This window comes from Saccoglossus kowalevskii, chromosome 12 (genome assembly GCF_978046115.1).
Source record: "Saccoglossus kowalevskii chromosome 12, keSacKowa6.1, whole genome shotgun sequence".
NCBI lineage: Eukaryota > Metazoa > Hemichordata > Enteropneusta > Harrimaniidae > Saccoglossus > Saccoglossus kowalevskii.
The window spans coordinates 11,692,909-11,710,912 of record NC_140652.1 but is presented as its reverse complement, the minus strand read 5'-3'; the positions used below and the strand labels follow the sequence as shown (position 1 = coordinate 11,710,912).

General features: G+C 32.0%; 1 protein-coding gene across 1 annotated transcript in view; it reads right to left on the bottom strand.

Moving 5' to 3' along the window:
- Window positions 1–3,550: 3,550 nt before the first annotated feature.
- LOC100367150 (sialidase-2-like) overlaps window positions 3,551–18,004 on the bottom strand; it is an 87,114-nt gene continuing 72,660 nt past the window's right edge. Inside the window, exons 3-8 of the mRNA XM_085506133.1 lie at window positions 12,605–12,775; window positions 11,074–11,303; window positions 9,510–9,590; window positions 9,125–9,309; window positions 4,705–4,893; window positions 3,551–4,037 (exon numbers count right to left, since the gene is read on the bottom strand). Of these exons, the coding sequence (XP_085362259.1) occupies window positions 3,702–4,037; window positions 4,705–4,893; window positions 9,125–9,309; window positions 9,510–9,590; window positions 11,074–11,303; window positions 12,605–12,775 (1,192 nt within the window). The 3' untranslated portion in view covers window positions 3,551–3,701. The remainder of the gene's footprint in view (window positions 4,038–4,704; window positions 4,894–9,124; window positions 9,310–9,509; window positions 9,591–11,073; window positions 11,304–12,604; window positions 12,776–18,004) is intronic.

Genomic DNA, 18,004 nt, shown 5'->3' with positions numbered 1-18,004 from the left:
GCATTTCAAAATATGAAAGGTACAACATTGAAAACCAACTAAACTTTGCACCTCGCATGCGACCATGCTCTCATAATTCCGTTTTTGTTTTACAACAAAAAAATTTTGCTTTGAAAAATTAATCAGTGGGACATAACGCAAGTCAAAATTCATTAAATTACATATACATAACTGTTATTAGGTCCTCATCTTAGCATACTTCTGATGCAAATATTCTATGTCAGTGTAGAACAACTGTACGGAATCTGATATACGCAACCATTTTGAATATACCTCTAGCAAATAAGTATTCTTTTAGCAATGCCTCATCCCATACATTTCCCAGGCCTATATTTTTTTTTTTATTTCAAAACGGTATAATTTTAAAATATTGCTTAATTTATTGAAGTTGTAAATCTGTATTAACGAGTTCACATGCCAAAAGGATCGTATCAAATGAAAAATTTATCAATGCTAATATTAGTGTCGACTTATAACCAGCAGCCAATGCGATAAATCGTCACAACTCATTCACATACGTGGGAATAGTCGACTAGTTTTAGTATAATGTGGTATTTTTGTCAGAGTGTGTTATACCATCTGTCGTCTTGTTCATGGCCATTTGAGCAATAATCGGTGGAAACCATCTCTAAATATCTATTGCACCACTACAGGGCTGATAGTAATTTGAAAGCTTGAAACAGTTGAACAGGTTTGCCTCATTTGTTCGTATCACATGCAGTGCCAGAGCCCCGACAAGTGATTAAGTGATTATTATAATACATGACAAGCATTCGAATAAGCAAGATATGACACTCTGTACATAATGGCATTTTTAAATGCACAATGCCTTCACTGTTGTCATTTGCTATCAGTTTTCACAGCAAAATTATTTACTCATTTTGGAAATATTTGACATAATAAAACTTTGGAATATTATCAATAAGTGAGACATTAAATATCATAAAAAACTTCAGTGGGTAATGACATAAATATACAGTCATCAAGATGTTCAAACCATTGATAAACTAATACCTATCAGTCGGCCATACTGAAAATGTTCAATTACAAATTTGATCTTCAAAAATGTTATAGTGTTCATGATGCTAACTTGCCATATTAGACCAAAAAACATTTATCAGCAATGTGTCAAGAAAGTAGTATAGGTACAACTCCAGCTCAGTATCATCCATGTGAAATGGAGTTTGTCCACCAGTTTTTAAATAACTGGCAAATAGTCTGACCAAGATGTTTAGGTGAACATGACGTTCTGAATGATGCATGTGCACCCAACAGTAGCTGCTGAATCAGTCCGAGGTGTTGAACAGAAACAGGGTAGTAAACTTTGTCACAGAGAGATCAAGCCCACCATGCTCACATAGTGGAAGAATCTGTCACTGTAATAGTAGTAGTAGTGGGTAATAAGCACTTCCTAATGCATCATGCACTGGCTATATAATATAGCCTTAACGCAGAGGCAGTACAGACACTCTCCACTATAAATTTCTCAGCTGATATCTTGTTGCAATCTGTACACCTCATGCAGCCAAATCACAAAGATTGATGATTTTCCACTTCATTCAAATCATCACTGAATGCACATGTGAAAAAGAGACAACCATCTTGGTTACAAACAAACACTTTTGTCAAAATAACAGTGAAAACCCTGGTCAATCTTAGGAAACATTTGCAAGTTCTACAACACAAAGACAGACTGAAGAATCACCTGTCAACCTATACTACTCTTTGCTTCATAGTAACTAATCTGTACTATCAGTAGACTGGGAGGAATCTTACAAATTGATAGTAATAGAAAAAGTAGTTAATAATAGTAAACACAATAGTACACAAGCTACTCAAAAACTAAGTTATACCTTGTATTGGATTACTAAATAACAGAAAATGCAGGTAAGCGAAAATACAATTAGCTCAAAATTGAAATTTTCCAGTATCATTTGATTTGTGTTTTTACTACAGAGATAATTCATTAACCCCTCCCCTCCTCAAATGTTCATATAAGGTAGCCACATTTCCATATATGGGGGAACATTTTGTATTAGGGCATTGCATTGCATAAATATATACATTTTTCATACAAGAATTGACATTTTCCTGATGTAGAGACATTTGTACTAGATGGAAAATTTAGATAACACTTCAATATTCAGAAAATCTGATAAAATCTCATTCAAACTGTACTGATATAAACAGATGATAAAAATACAAGTGTTTTGTAACAGATATTGGTATGATATTGACATCTGTTTTCTTTGTAAATAAAAGTGATGAAATGTGTTTATCTTGATTTACATTATTATTATTCATGACATCATCAAATTACAATGCACATTGCCTGACTTTATGTAAGAGCAAACCCTTATTTTATACACCCTTGGAACAATTCTGGTGTTCATTTTATTGCTATTCTGAAATGTTGTTTCTATTTAAAGTCAACCAAATCTAACAAAAAGACATTTCCTACATTTGGCAACACAACTCATCAAAACATAGAGAAACAAAATTTCTTGATTATGCCACATATAACGCATATAAAAAATGTTATCAGTAAGAATAGATTTCAGTTCAGATACATGACTGGGGAAATGCATTAAAAATCTGTTCAAATTCATTCATCTCAGATTTAGTAAATACCGGTATATTAAATTTTAGAATATACCATTGTAGCTTTTCTCAAGGGAAACAAAATGGCATAATCAAGAAATTAAGTCGCAGTTCTAAGTCGTGCCACTGACCTAAATAGGTTAACCTTTACAATGAGTTAAATGGATATAAAATGTATGGTAAATATCAATGATACTAATTAATTAATTAACTAATGAAAATAAATTACCTAAACCAGCTAGGAGTATGTTAATTAAGGCAGAGCAATGAGGAATTAGAAGTTTATGTTATTCAGAGTTCAGCCATATGTAACACTGACTGATCGATCGGGCAGAATCAGTCTTGGCAACAGGTGACTTTGAATATTTTTGTATTCTTTTTTTTTTGTATTCCAAACAAGTGCATGGGAATAAACGCTTGAACAACTCTAGAGGTACAAAAAATATCAATATAAACCAAACAGATCATTTTTTAACCAGAAATCATTTATGCTATTTATCACATTAGTTGATTTTTTACTTTATATCATGTTTTTATATAAAATATATAAATAAATGAAATACTAAACAATGAATAGTATGCACATTTAAAATAAAATGCAAAATACTTCGAATTGAAATGTGAAATGTCATCTGCGGCAAAGACTGATTGTGGGACCCTCAAGCACACAACCAATGCCAGTATATTGCAGAAATATATGCATACAGTAGCAGATCAACAATCTGTATATAGTCATGCGCACAGCCATTTTCAGTATAATTTCATTGGTTGACAACTCTGAAAAGATAAATCAGTACTACATAATATCAACTGTTTTCAAAACATCCATAACAATAAATCTTCATTATCCACCATGTTTAGTAATGAAAATCAACCAATAACTTAGATGAGTTCCAATATAAACAATAACTGCATATGTATCCTACATTTCCCAACAAAATAATTACACTGGAAGAAGTATTACAATTTTAAAAACTTTAAAACATTCTGTCTCAATCTACAGTTAATTTTTGACTGGAACTGTTATGTATATAATACAATATATACATACCATATGCATGTCGATCTCTAAGTTGTGTCAGCCATCTTGGATTTGTTTGTCAGTGCTTTGTTCCCTCCAGTACAGACTCTAATGTAAACATCTGAAAAACAATCTTTTCGTAAGGAAAGTCTGTTGTGCCACACTCATAAAGACAAGCAAACAATTTGTTTATTCCGCCATTTCCATCATCCATTTCGAAGTATGTTAGATCTGAGTATGCACTGGGTCCAGGACACAATGACCATGGAGCGCTCCACGTTTTACATCCATCTATGCTAAGACGTACGGATAAATTGATTCTGTTTTCTTTATCTGCCGGATTGGAGAACAATGCCCAGGTTTTTGAAAACCCATCTGGAACTCCTTCTGGTGCCGGGAATCCTAGGATACTTCCCTGCAAGATATATAAGACTGGTTTAATAACTGACATACATGAAATGATGCAATAGACAATAATCTTTTTGAAAAAAAAATTCAATTAGTGCATTACTACCTATTTGTGAACTTGCAAATTGGCAAAAAATATGAAATATTTTGACATCATGAAGATTTCGGCTTACAACTCTTCCAAGGGGGATTTGGATTATAACACGAACTAAATCTAAGCCAATAAACTTTGTACTTAGTACTGAGCTACAACAGCAATTATTCTGTTGGAGTCCAGAGAGCCAACATGCGTTTACAAGGAAAAAATGTGAATATTCGATGGATTATTTACATTAATAGAGTCTAAAAAAGTACACCGAATGAACCAAAATCATTCGTTACGGACATGCCTATGCAGGTTTGCCAGTACTATTTTAACACATTATCTACTCTATTGACATTGGCTGTTTGTTATAAAGTTTTAATTAAGTAGTTTTTTAGGTGATTTGGAAGGTATCGAATAAGTTACTGGCAGTAAATAGTGCAAGTTGTGCCCAGGTCAAAACTCATATAGAGATTTCCATCAGAAGAATGCATTTAATTGTGGAAAAATCAATGTTTATCAACACAATTGTCGCACATAGACGGCGTGACACAACAACCACCGCCCTTTAGATGATTTCAATTCACCTTACCTGGCAGCCACCAAAGTTTTTAGTACTCGGCATAAAACTACCAGTATATCCTGGCTCAACTAATTTATCCACAACTTGGGCTACTGTAAATGTCATACCATCATCTTTACTGAAGGCTTGTACACGTGGCATCTCAACACCTAATGTACGACAGTTTATGCATATTACACCGTCATCAAGCTCTGTTACCTGTATACATAATATATAAATAAGTAAAGTCTCATAGATGAATTAAGCTCACTTAATAGCTAGACGTTGTATATTCAGCACGATAGGGCATTTCTCTATACACAAAATATAAAGTCACTGTAACAATAGTTTTTTATATTTTCTAAATTCATTTTGTTAAATGTAAATAAAACATTGATGTACACATATAAGTGTTGGTTGTTTTAATTGAATTTCAATTAAATGTTTGACCAAGTTAGAAATGTCATACTGTCTCTACTGTTGTAAATTTCCTGCCTTATTTTATACTTGGCTGAATCTTTTAACACACTCAACAAAGGATTGACAACTGTCATTTTCAGGATTTACCTCTTCTAACACCAAAGTCAACTGTTTATCATTTTTTTTTTAGCAACTGGAAAGAGTTAAATTGTAGACTGCAAGCCTACTACAAAAATATAGAAATTTTGTAATCTACTGTATTAATTTATAGAGATTCTTCCTTGCAACGCTGATTGCATTAATCAAGTAAGCACATGTTTTTGTATTTTAAATTGTATATTGTGTAGTCATGTACATATTTGTTAAGCGTTTTATTGATAAAGCCCAACCATTTGGGCCTAGATCATTAGTAGTGATTGTTAGATTGAGTCATATCTGTTCCATATAATAAAATATAAGTGCACAGAAGTGCATGTAAACCAAAACGAATCAATAGAGGACATATTTTGACCTCATGAACATCTGTCATTTACAAACACACATGCACATATTTGCTTAATCAATACAATTGAATTGAGTTTAAGAGCTGAATGAAAAATTCCATAAATGGTAAAATCTTTCTCATCGAAAACAATTATCTCTAATAAAGGCATGCAAACAAAAAATTTATTTATTTTAATATACAGGATTATTAAAATATGATGTATTTTTGAGACACACCTGTTATTCACATATATACACAGTATATATAGCTTAAAGTAATATGGCAGGGGTGTGAATTAATAATCTAAATAAATGCTATGTTTAGGAACCATGATGTACACATGTAGCATATGCACTTGTTCTGGAAATATGATTGTAATAAAGCAAATACTGCACTTTAAAAATACAGTATAATCAGATGCTATGTATGTACATTCAGGGCACAATATGGTTAATGTAATATCAGATCATATTTTTCTAGTCTTAAAATATTAATAATTGCAAAACATATGGTGCCTTCACTTAGTCTGAAGAGCTGTTCCAGGAGTTTATGTCACTCCCTTTCCTTTATTGGGGTTAAATTTGATAATTTCAAAAATGTCATTGACAACAACATTTAAAAGGTTTATGGACAATATTATTAGGATTGCATTTGAATGTTGAATTTTGTTTATGGCATCCAACTTTATGTAGAGTTTGTTTCCAAATATGGTATACCCCAGGTTTACACAGAACGATGCTGTAAAATATGTTAGGTATGATATAAACAGTAACTTTTGATATAAAACTTTGAATGTTACTATTACTGTAAAATACTTTATTTTCGTTCAGGTTTTATTTTTAATGAAGGGATGATTCAGTGAAAATAAAATCCAGCCAATATACCTTTTTTTCCTATATTTTACATTCAACTCTTCAAACAACAGTGAATATAAATCCCATACAAAAGACCCAAAGTTTTTTTTCTTGAAAATTATTAAGTATTTTACAGTATGGAAAATCAACAACTCAAGTATATTAAAATAAGTTTCTGAATTATGATTTTGTACACACTAGATACACAATTATACAGAATTAAACATCAAATTAGCATATTTGATAAAAAGAATACCATATTTAAAACAAAAACAAAATTAGCACAATTGAACATCAAATTAGCATACTGAAGCAAAAAATTAGATTAATAAACAGTCAAAAAAAAATATGAAGAAAATCACAATTACATACATTTGCATATATAATCACAACATTTGCATAACAGAAATAGTTTACAGATTGAACTTCACATTTGTGCGACAAGACACCACATTTGCATAAACATCCATTTGACAGTTTTACCTGTGATTCATTACATAGTAAATATCGTCCCAGTTTATCAATCACATGATCAATCGTACCCCCAATGCACCATGTGACACCACCGTCATCGCTAAATAGCACTGTTGAGTAGCATGAACAGCCATTCATCCAATGAAAATGTGTCCACAACCAGGCCTTCAATTCCCCTAGAAGTCCTAAATGGGAGTTGGCATTAGGGATATTTATAAGTTTGCTAGCATGCAGTTATCAGGATGTTTAGGGAGTCAGAAAGCAGGATACATGTATGTAACATTTTGAGCGTGTGTGCAGTGACGACTTTTTGACAAGAATCAGTAGTGTACATCCAAAGCTGAATCAACAGAATTGATCATTGCTCAGGTTATGAAATATACATTTATGTCTCAATCCCATAGATTGCACCACAGGCTCATGGGTAATTAACTCTGCCTCTGTCCACTAAGTAAATGAATGCTTATTATGCTCGCTTACTCAAACTGTGATTGACATGCATTTTGCATACATTAGCCGCCATTTTAAACTCACAATTTGTACTCGTCGTAGCACGTTTCGTTGGAAAAACAACATTTATTCATCAAAAGCCCAACCAGATGAGTGTAATTGCTAGCGTACATATTCATGCCCCCTGTAGAAATGTATTTGGAATCACAGCTTGTTCTCTAAACATCGTAAATGGCACATTTTCCGGAGCCCCCGCCACGATATGAGAGGCTTGGTTCGGATTAGCATACTAATTTCGGTGGCCATCTTGCCCCTATTTATAATATCGATTCCCCTTTAAAGGAGACGTCATTACAGCATATCTCGAGTTGATATTAAAGTGACATTAGACTTGCTCATGATGGTCATCAAAAATGTAAATTAATATTGTCACAATGGGCCTATAGTAAATGTCAAAGATGTGCTATGCTATAGCAATTATTATAATAATACTTTTTTTCAAAAAACTAGGTCGAAAGGCAGTGGTCATCATGTTATGTTCCAAAATTGCATTGCATGGTGACCATTATTCTTTAAAGCGCTTGTGTAAGGCAGGTGAATGTAATGTAATTCACAATGATGTTGTTTCACTGTACAGTTGTTCATGTAAATGTATTATGAATTGGATATGTTATATGCAAGTATATTGGTCATGCAGTAAATGTAACATTAATTGGTCATGTCATGTAAATGTAAGACAATACATGATTCAAAGCTGTAATTACAACATAGTAAAGCTGAAAAACAAAACTATTAACATGCAATTTGACTGTCACCCTTCACCTTACAGGAAAAAAACAACATGCAGTTAATCAAGAATTCACCTTAGAGGGCGCTATAACTCTAGTGACATGCTGGAAACAGGAGCTACCTAGGAAAGGTTGAATCAAGCAAAAACATTCCTTTCTTTTTAAACTGGAATTGAAGTGGATGTGGATACTTTTTCATTCATACTATAATTACTGAATTTTTAAATACTGATTCTCGACAGTTGTTTTCACAATCCACTTAAGAATAATTCTAAGGCATGATGATTTTTTTCGTTAAATTTGGATGCTAAAGTTCATCTGATTAAAATGGCCCAGAGAGTGTGATAAATACTGAATTGTCACAAATTTGGATATTCCCTTTTTATTGATTTGTTGTCATGAGCTTAAATCTAACCTGTCATTTGGCGTAACACAACTGTAGTGTATTTTCTGTTAACATATACATTAAGGCATAACACTTTACTAGCTCAAAGTTAATTAACATTAAAATCTACAGAATTTTCTAAAATCAAACATAATTGGATTTATTATAAGAATTTACTTTTAGTGTGTAAGAATAATTAAATTACACTTTTTTATGTACATACCACATATAATATTATATATCTCAGTTTTTAGTTGAAATTTCAATTTCTAAGAGACAGAATTTTAAATTTTGACTTTTCAGAAGAGTTGAGAGTTGAGTTTTTCAGTTTGTACATGTGTAGGGGTAAATTTAAAAAAAAATATTTTTTTCTTGTACACTTATTGATTTAGGCTGAGATTTAAATTTTCTGAACACCGAATTTTCATTTTCATTTGATTTATATGGTTGCCCTTGATTATTGTGGGCAACAAGATGGCTGTTTTTGATTCAGTTAGCTGACAAATATTATTTACATTATTACAATTTGGTCAGGTCGTTAATACATTTTATCACTAACTATCAATTATTTTATTCCAAAAATTAACTGACTGACCTGCGACTCGTTAGCATGAATTGTTTTTCCTGTTTCCAGTTCACCCGCATTGGCCGTGGGAACACTGCCCCCAACATGCCATGAGGAGCCCCCATCATCACTATAGAACACATTGGAAGTACCCACAGCACCATAGAGAACGTCAAAGAATTCCAAAACTGCTGTTTTTATTTGCGGCCAAATTCCTGTGAATCAAACATTTTTATATTAATAGTGGTTTTAAAAAAATTTAACAAAATTAACAAGAGTTTATCTGTTCAGATATATTTGGACAAAACTGGATACACTTTCCTATTAACAGGACTACCTAGCTTACATGTTAATGATATGCAAATTTATAGGTCCCCCCCTAACTGTGATAGAATAAATAGATATTGATACATACCAGGTTCAACTGGGTCTTTTACATAATAATTTCCGGGAACTATAAGGCGACCAGAGGACAACTGGATACCGTGACCTGGGCCTGAGTGAGGAAAAATCATGAATCTGAATAAACTTATTGCTCTTGATGATTCAACAATTTACAGTTGACAATTTAAAAAGATTACATTTTATCAGAAATCAATTATGAATATTTTTCAAAAATTTCACAACAAAATCACTGTCTGTCAACTGTTTGCTGTATACCATTTGAATAATTTATATAAAGGTTTGTTATACGTTTGGTCAGCATAAAAGGACAAGATGGTTATATGCTAATTAGTCAATTTAAATACAAGTTTACTAAATGCTGATTGGTTGGTATAAACACAAAAAGGTATATGCTAATTAGTCAATTTGAACACAAGTTTACTATGCTGATTGGTCAATCTGAAAAAAATGGCATATGCTAATTAGTCAATTTGAACACAAGTTTACGAAATGCTGATTTGTGGATCTAAACACAAAATGGTATATGCTAATTAGTCAATTTAAATACAAGTTTACTAAGTGCTGATTGGTCGTTCCAAGCACAAAATGATATATGCTAATTAGTCAATTTGAACACAAGTTTACTAAATGCTGATTTGTGGATCTAAACACAAAATGGTATATGCTAATTAGTCAATTTGAACACAAGTTTACTAAATGCTGATTGGTTGGTCTAAACACAAAATGGCATATGCTAACTAGTCAATTCGAACACAAGTTTATTAAATGCTGATTGGTCGGTCTAAACACAAAATGGTATATGCTAATTAGTCAATTCAAACACAAGTTTACTAAATGCTGATTGGTTGGTTTAAACACAAAATGGTATATGCTAATTAGTCAATTTGAATACAAGTTCACTAAATGCTGATTGGTCGGTCTAAACACAAAATGATATATGCTTATTAGTCAATTTGAACACAAGTTTACTAAATGCTGATTTGTGGATCTAGACACAAAGTGGTATATGCTAATTAGTCAATTCGAACACAAGTTTATTAAATGCTGATTGGTCGGTCTAAACACAAAATGGTATATGCTAATTAGTCAATTCGAACACAGGTTTACTAAATGCTGATTGGTTGGTTTAAACACAAAATGATATATGCTAATTAGTCAATTTTAACACAAGTTTACTAAATGCTGATTGGTTGGTTTAAACACAAAATGGTATATGTTAATTAGTCAATTTGAATACAAGTTTCCTAAATGCTGATTGGTTGGTCTAAATACAAAATGTTATATGGTAATTAGTCAATTTGAATACAAGTTTCCTAAATGCTGATTGGTCGGTCTAAATACAAAATGTTATATGGTAATTAGTCAATTTGAATTCAAGTTTACATAAAGCTAATTGGTCAGACTTACAAGAATGATTTATGCTAATTGATCAACACATGGCAAATTATGAAAAAAACACATTAAAATATGCAAATGATGAAGTGAACAATTATGTTATTGGTTATTGGGAAAACTTCTAATTATAGCATGACTATCAAGCAGAATACACTCAGATTATTGAACAGCATCCTCACCAGGTGAAAATATAGTCCATGCAGGCTCAACTTTTCCTAATGTTGTATCCGTGATATCTTGTGGATCACTCCACGTTATACCATTGTCTGTACTTTTCATGACAAATACTGTCTGATTGAAAACACCTTCTTTCAAAAGATCCGTCTCTGTGACATTGGATGGGAACGTATTGAAGACAACCACTACAGCCTTGTTTACATTGTCCACTATGGGAACAGGATTCATTGTTCTGAGAATGGAAAAACACAAATGCTTTCCCCATTATATAATTATTGATATAGTGATTCAATTAATTCAAATCAAATTATAAAATAATATTACAAGGAATCATGGGATAGATATGTATATCATAGACAGAAAATGCTGGAATGATGATGATTCAGTTTTATAGAAGCACCATGCTGACACAGGGATAACATGACCCAGGGGTGAAAAAAATCCTGATTGTTGCTAGAATCTTGCCATGCTAGACACACATACTCCAACAATGACTACTGTATTATTCTTTTCTGCATTCTTGTCTTCATACATGTACTTTGATATTTCACGAATTTTTATGTTTTTCAACTGTGCCTTCACTATACTATCTCCTATCCTAGTAATTCCTCTCCCAATCTGAGACCCCATCTCTCATCCAAATCAACCCTGTTTTCAATTGTTATGCATTTTAGTTTGATTTCAGGTTTTGCTATGTTTTTTAAAGTGCTTTTAAAAGCCATTGAAATGTTGTATGTTCAGCTTTTATTCCATTTAATGTTATGTATTAGAACTGTAGAGTACAGCGAGGGCATAACACGACTTCTAAACTGGCAGTTATAAGTCTGCTTAAGGCTATAGGTTAATGTTAACATATGATTGGACTAATATACTGCATATTAATTTGTGTTTTGTAAAGGGTGGTGCTTTGAAAGACCCCGAGGAGTCAAACTCAGTATTTCGTTAATTCAAGATGAAAACTCTCCTTCAGACTTACCAGTGAGCACACACAAATTTCACACATGCATGGTAAGACTTTCAGGCCTTTAGCCAGCCACCTGTCTATCAGTCATTTCTTTAGACAAAACCTGTCAAATTTTTATTGAAAATGACCAGTATATTACAAAAATAATCGTAAATACTGTAAAATACTTTATTTTCACTTGGAATTAATTTTCACTATTTTTGCTGAAGAAATGATGAAGTGAGAATTAAATCCAGCGAATATACTAGTACCTTTTTTCTTGTATTTTATATTCAACTTGTCAAAAATCAGTGAAAATAAATTCTATACAACACGCCCAAAAAGTTATTTCAGCGAAAATTAATTCCAGCTAAAACAAAGTATTTTACAGTATCCAACAAAAAATCACTTGTAAGTCTGTGGTTACATTTCGATAAAGTTTTTAAGACAGGCACATTCTATTTCCTGGTGACCGCACTATCCTGTAATGCTAAACTAGTGAAGAGCAATGCTCTTTTATTTTTCGTTCAAATAAATAATAAATGTTTATATTGTAAAATTATACTAACGTATATAATATGTGAACTAACCTTTCACCACGCATACTGGCGATTACTTGGATGCCCTCCCATTCCACCTGTTTCTCTAGTAGAATACCTCTTCTTAGGACAAGGTCCATTTCACCATAGTCCCGGAATGAAGTCCTCCGAGCTTCACAAAATGCCAGGAACACACCTTTATTATACACAATTGCAGGAATTCTGCAAGGCAAGGACAAGATTCAAAGATAAAAAAAAAATTCTGCAAGTATATATATGTAAGTATAGATGCTTTCTATTATTGTGATACTTTAAAAAATCTATGAATAATAGAATTGGTTTGGTAAGTGTTACAGTCTGTGCATGCAAGTTTCCATGGTAATATAATGAAGTCATGGATACAGCCAATCACTGCGGACATTTATATGTATTTAAGTAGCAATTCACCAGGACACTCTGGATGGCTGGCTGATATACAACACTGAGCCATACGAAAATAGCACACTAATTCACAGTATATAAATAAGCTTGGTCATTTGCTTTTGTTTTTATGATTTTTTTGTTAACTTTGGACCAAATAAACATGATTTTACATTGTATTGGCTACAGATTTTGTTAGTGAATCCTAAATAGTCCCCAAGGTATTTGGATGACGGCATCTTAAGTTTTAAAATAATAAATTGTTACTAGAAGAATGAAGTTAATTAACTTAACATAATTCAGTAAGCATTTGCTGTTATTCAAAACAGTTTTTATAATTTTTTTCTAAAATTATAATATGGATTACTGTCAACAATTTAATGACACATACATGTACTTCCCAGTTATCAAAACAGTATACAAGAAAAACATTCTGTTAAGTCCAGATAACAATAATTTTTCGTTGCCTTGTCAACAATCGTTATGGTGACAGTACATCTAATCTTATTGGGTGATATCTGATCATCAATGCAAACAGAGTTATTCAGAGTTACAGTACAGAAGGTTTACCTTAAGGTTATATCAACACAATTAAAACACTATATATACTGCCATGTCTACAGATAAAACTCATCAATAAAGCTAACACTTTGCAGAAAAACCATGTCATTTTATGGATAACCCACCGTAGATAGTTTTTGATAATCAATAGTATATACAATCAAGGGTCAATCAATCCTTCCACAGCATATATCGATTACATATAAATTTCCATGTACATTTACATGCCTACACATTCTGTTATAATGCAGCCATGTGTCTTTATTCCCAAGCGCTACACATAAAACCGTTTGCAGCCTAGATTCACTCAAGGTTTCACATACCGGTAACTTGCACAATTAAAATTTTCAGTTTTCCAATTCATGCTGGATGCCAGAGCGACGTCTATTTAAAACACATAAGAGTCTCCATGGAAACAAGCATGAATATACATTTTTATGTGTAATTAGTCTGATATGAAACCTACACTGTATTTGGGTAAATCAACTTTGAACAAAATTGATGAGGCATGTCGACGAAAGGGTTAAGAACGCATAAAAATAAAATAGCCATCAGTTGGGCATTTTTATTAATTACAAAACACTGCCTGATAGAACACACCTTCCTTGTTTAGCGCCTTCTAGTGGCAAAGCAGGTATGAGTAAAAGGAAAGCTGCTCAATATATTTTATTGTAGATTTTATCTACTTATACTTTAGATATATTTACATATTTTCATTCAGTATTGCAGGACCCACTTCACCTCAATTTATTTTCACCATTAACAAATTTTGAAAGTGGTTTACACTTAGTCATTGTCCAATAAAATATTATTGTTTTCGAGTCATACATTCTAAACAAACGCGACCAATGGATGTCCCCTTGTCACCATGACAACCACACGTAGTATACTCCAAACTCTATCAACAGCATATTACTCCATATGAGTGTCAAAAATTTAATCAATTTTGGTTATAAATTTCTGTTTTACCCGGCATCTACAATCCTGCTTGTGCAGGTGTTTATTTCTCATACAAACTAACTGTAATTGAAGATAGTCCCATGGCTAGTATGAACAAACATACATTACATCTAATTATTCTTCTGGTCATTAGTCAATGATTGTACTTTATCTGTTTGTAGGACGACCTTCACATACCTTCAGTATGTTTAAAACCAATTATATTTAAATCAAATATATATATGCAAATATAAACATTAACAGGTTATTAGGTGGGCAGGTATCAGTTTTTTTTTGCTTTTTAAATTTTTATTTTACTGTGAAACACTTTATTTTCGCTTGGAATTGATTTTCGCTATCGCTGAAGGAATGATTCAGTGAAAATAAAGTCCAGTGAATATACCTTTTTTCCTATATTATACATTCAACTCATTAAAAATCAGTGAAAATAAATTCCATGATACAAAACACTCAAAAAATCTTTTCAGTAAAAATTAAGTATTTTACAGTAGTTTTCTTTTCCCTTTTAACAGAATATTTTTATCATAATAATGCATTTAATTACTGATTAAAGACAGAATGACTACCAATTGTCACTTATATTGTAATTATTGTTGATTTCCTATTGTCATGTTAAAGTCATTCACTACATGTAGGGACGAAATGAACACAATCATTTCTATGGGTAGAACATTGCTTATTAATAACTGTAGTTTAAAAATTGCTATCATTAAATAAAATACTCAGAAATTCTCAAAATCCAGCAAAATTAAGGATGCAGGTTTGTGTAATGTGCAAAATTTGGAAATAAACATGTATAGTCACTGAATTAACTTTTCTACAAAATAAACTTGAAAATTTATCTTAAAAAGCTTGTTTATGTCTCAAAATTTTGTTTGGTGACCTATGCTAAAAAATGTATGTATATAAAAATGTATAGTGTCATGAGGCCTTTCATACAATATGCAAGATCCTACAACAGGAAATTACCTTGTATATGTATTGTTGCTGCATGTGATACACATTGTAATTTCATAAACAATATTCATTTAAATTACATATTTTTTATAATAATCATACTTTAGAATCCATTATATTATTTTCAAAATCTCTTTCCCAACATCTAATCTGATTACACAACATTCCTTGCAAATTCGTCAGCCATACAGAAGTGATTTCACAGACAACTATTTATTTGTGATATGGCTTATCCTCAAAGCAAGCTCATTGATGAAAAAAAAGAGCAGTTCAGCAGGAATTCATTCGATCAGGAAAGTTGGCAAATTCAATAAATGCATGTATTATCAGGTCAACAACCTCAGTCGACAAACGAACTCCAATTTGTGATATAAAGAGACTATTTTATAGTGAGTACCTTTTTTTGGGGGCCAATCTATCGCAATTTTCAATTCAGAAATTTCTTCAACCTTTGATTGTATACAATCCAACAAGTTTTGAAAGGACAAATGAATAATTGATTATTCAAATGAAAAAAAAGTTTCTGTGTGTGCCGTAATTTTATGAAAAATGCCAGTGAATTAACACCCATGGGTACTATAAATGGACACTTAAATAATTGATTTATTTTAGAGTTTCTATGAATGGTAAATATAGAATTTCTCAAATAAAATAAGTCAGATGTAATTATAGATCTATTAGTCAATGCTTAAAATAGACACAAATCACCTTCTTTTGATCACCGTGGCAACAACTGTACACATACACATACTGTGTAGACATGATGTGACTATATTGTTAGATACCTTTATGCAGTCACAATGTAAGGGATATTTTATTCAACACAAAAGTAAAGGGGTTTACAGTTTTATAAATGTGAGGGGGTGAGGAGGGGTTGTAGTGGATGATATCTCAAAATTTTGTTTGGTGACATGGGATAAAAATGATATGAAATTTAACATTATAAAATCATTTAAAAAAATGATATATAATTTAATGAGTTGCCAAGATGATACAGGTTTTCCATTATTCTTGGAGTGGACATCCGGGCATTTTCACCACCTGGCAACCATCAGCAGTGAAAACAAAAGCCAAAACTCTCAAAAACAGTACTTTGGGCTAGTTTTGAGACTGTCCTGAACAGTGTAACAAAACTACCTCTACATGTGCAACATGTATAAACTTGGTTGCTCAGGTTTGAATTTGTGTTGTTTTCTTGACTTCAGCTTTTTTTTTTTTTACAACAAGAGTTCTCACAAAAGAACATGATCAACTGCCGATGGGAAAAACATATGGTAAAAGTAACCTGCATGACTGAGAGATATAATTCTGCAGATATTTAACCCTAATTTGATCACATCAACTACATGTATATTTACTGGGAAATTTGTCAAAAATAAAGCATTGTAATAGAGACTAATAGAAATGTATTTCGGAATCCTTATTTGCAGATATTCACTATTTCAGAAAGATCTAGGCACTTGAACAGCAAGTATATGCATATACATGTAGCTCATCCGTGAATTTATTTTATTGATGGAGAACAAAAAAGCAACATTAGTCAGTAAGTGTTAACTATAACGGCATGTTTAAATTGCAAGTTAATAAATTGTTTTTATTTTTTTTTTTATTTTTTATATTTATTCAGTACCATTGGCCATAGGCCATAATGTACACACTTAAATGTAACACAAATAAATAAATCGTTTGACAAGAATAATCACTGCTACTGCTTGTCTGAATATTACAAATTTATACTTCACCTATGAATACCAAATTAAATTTATATTTCAGTTAAATTTCCCTCCAACAAACTATGACGTTTTTGTAAAGAGTAGAATACGTATTTTGCAAGATTTTGTATTATATGTGTATTTTCAGATTGCAGTAGCAAAATAAATTTCCATTCAAGCGCTGGGCAATAGTAAAACTTGTGTATAAAACGAGTTCTAATTTCCTCAAATTTGGGACATTGTAATAGAAAGTGGAACTCGTTTTCAATGAGATTACAACCAAGAGGACACAATTTTTGGTCAAGTGGTATTCCCAATGCCCTACCCTTTTCAATCATGAGCTCATGAGCAGATATTCTAAAACAAGCGAGAGATTTTCTAAAAACACTTATAGTAATAGAATCCAGATATTTTTCCCCGGCTAATAATTTTTTAAATTTAGAATAAGTGCATAATTTTGAACTATTACCAATCTGATCATGCCACTGTTGCTGGGAAATATCTAGACACCGTTGGTTAAACTGTAGCAGAAAACAATTTGGGTTATTCACATACTGGCTTTCCCATACGTGTGCAAAACCAAAATTACATAACAAATCCTTAACATATGTTGCCCAACAATTGAATCCCCTTTGTACCCTGTCATATTGATAGCCATAACATTCTTTTACTAAAACAGAGGAATCACCACCTATACATTTTAACCAATACCGAATTATTTCTTTGTTCACATGTGTTCTAATTAGATGTCTTCCCAACTCCCCCCTCACAACAGAGTTTGTGGCCTTTGGGTGTACCCCTAAAACAAATTTACAAAATTTATGATGAACTGTTTCTATAT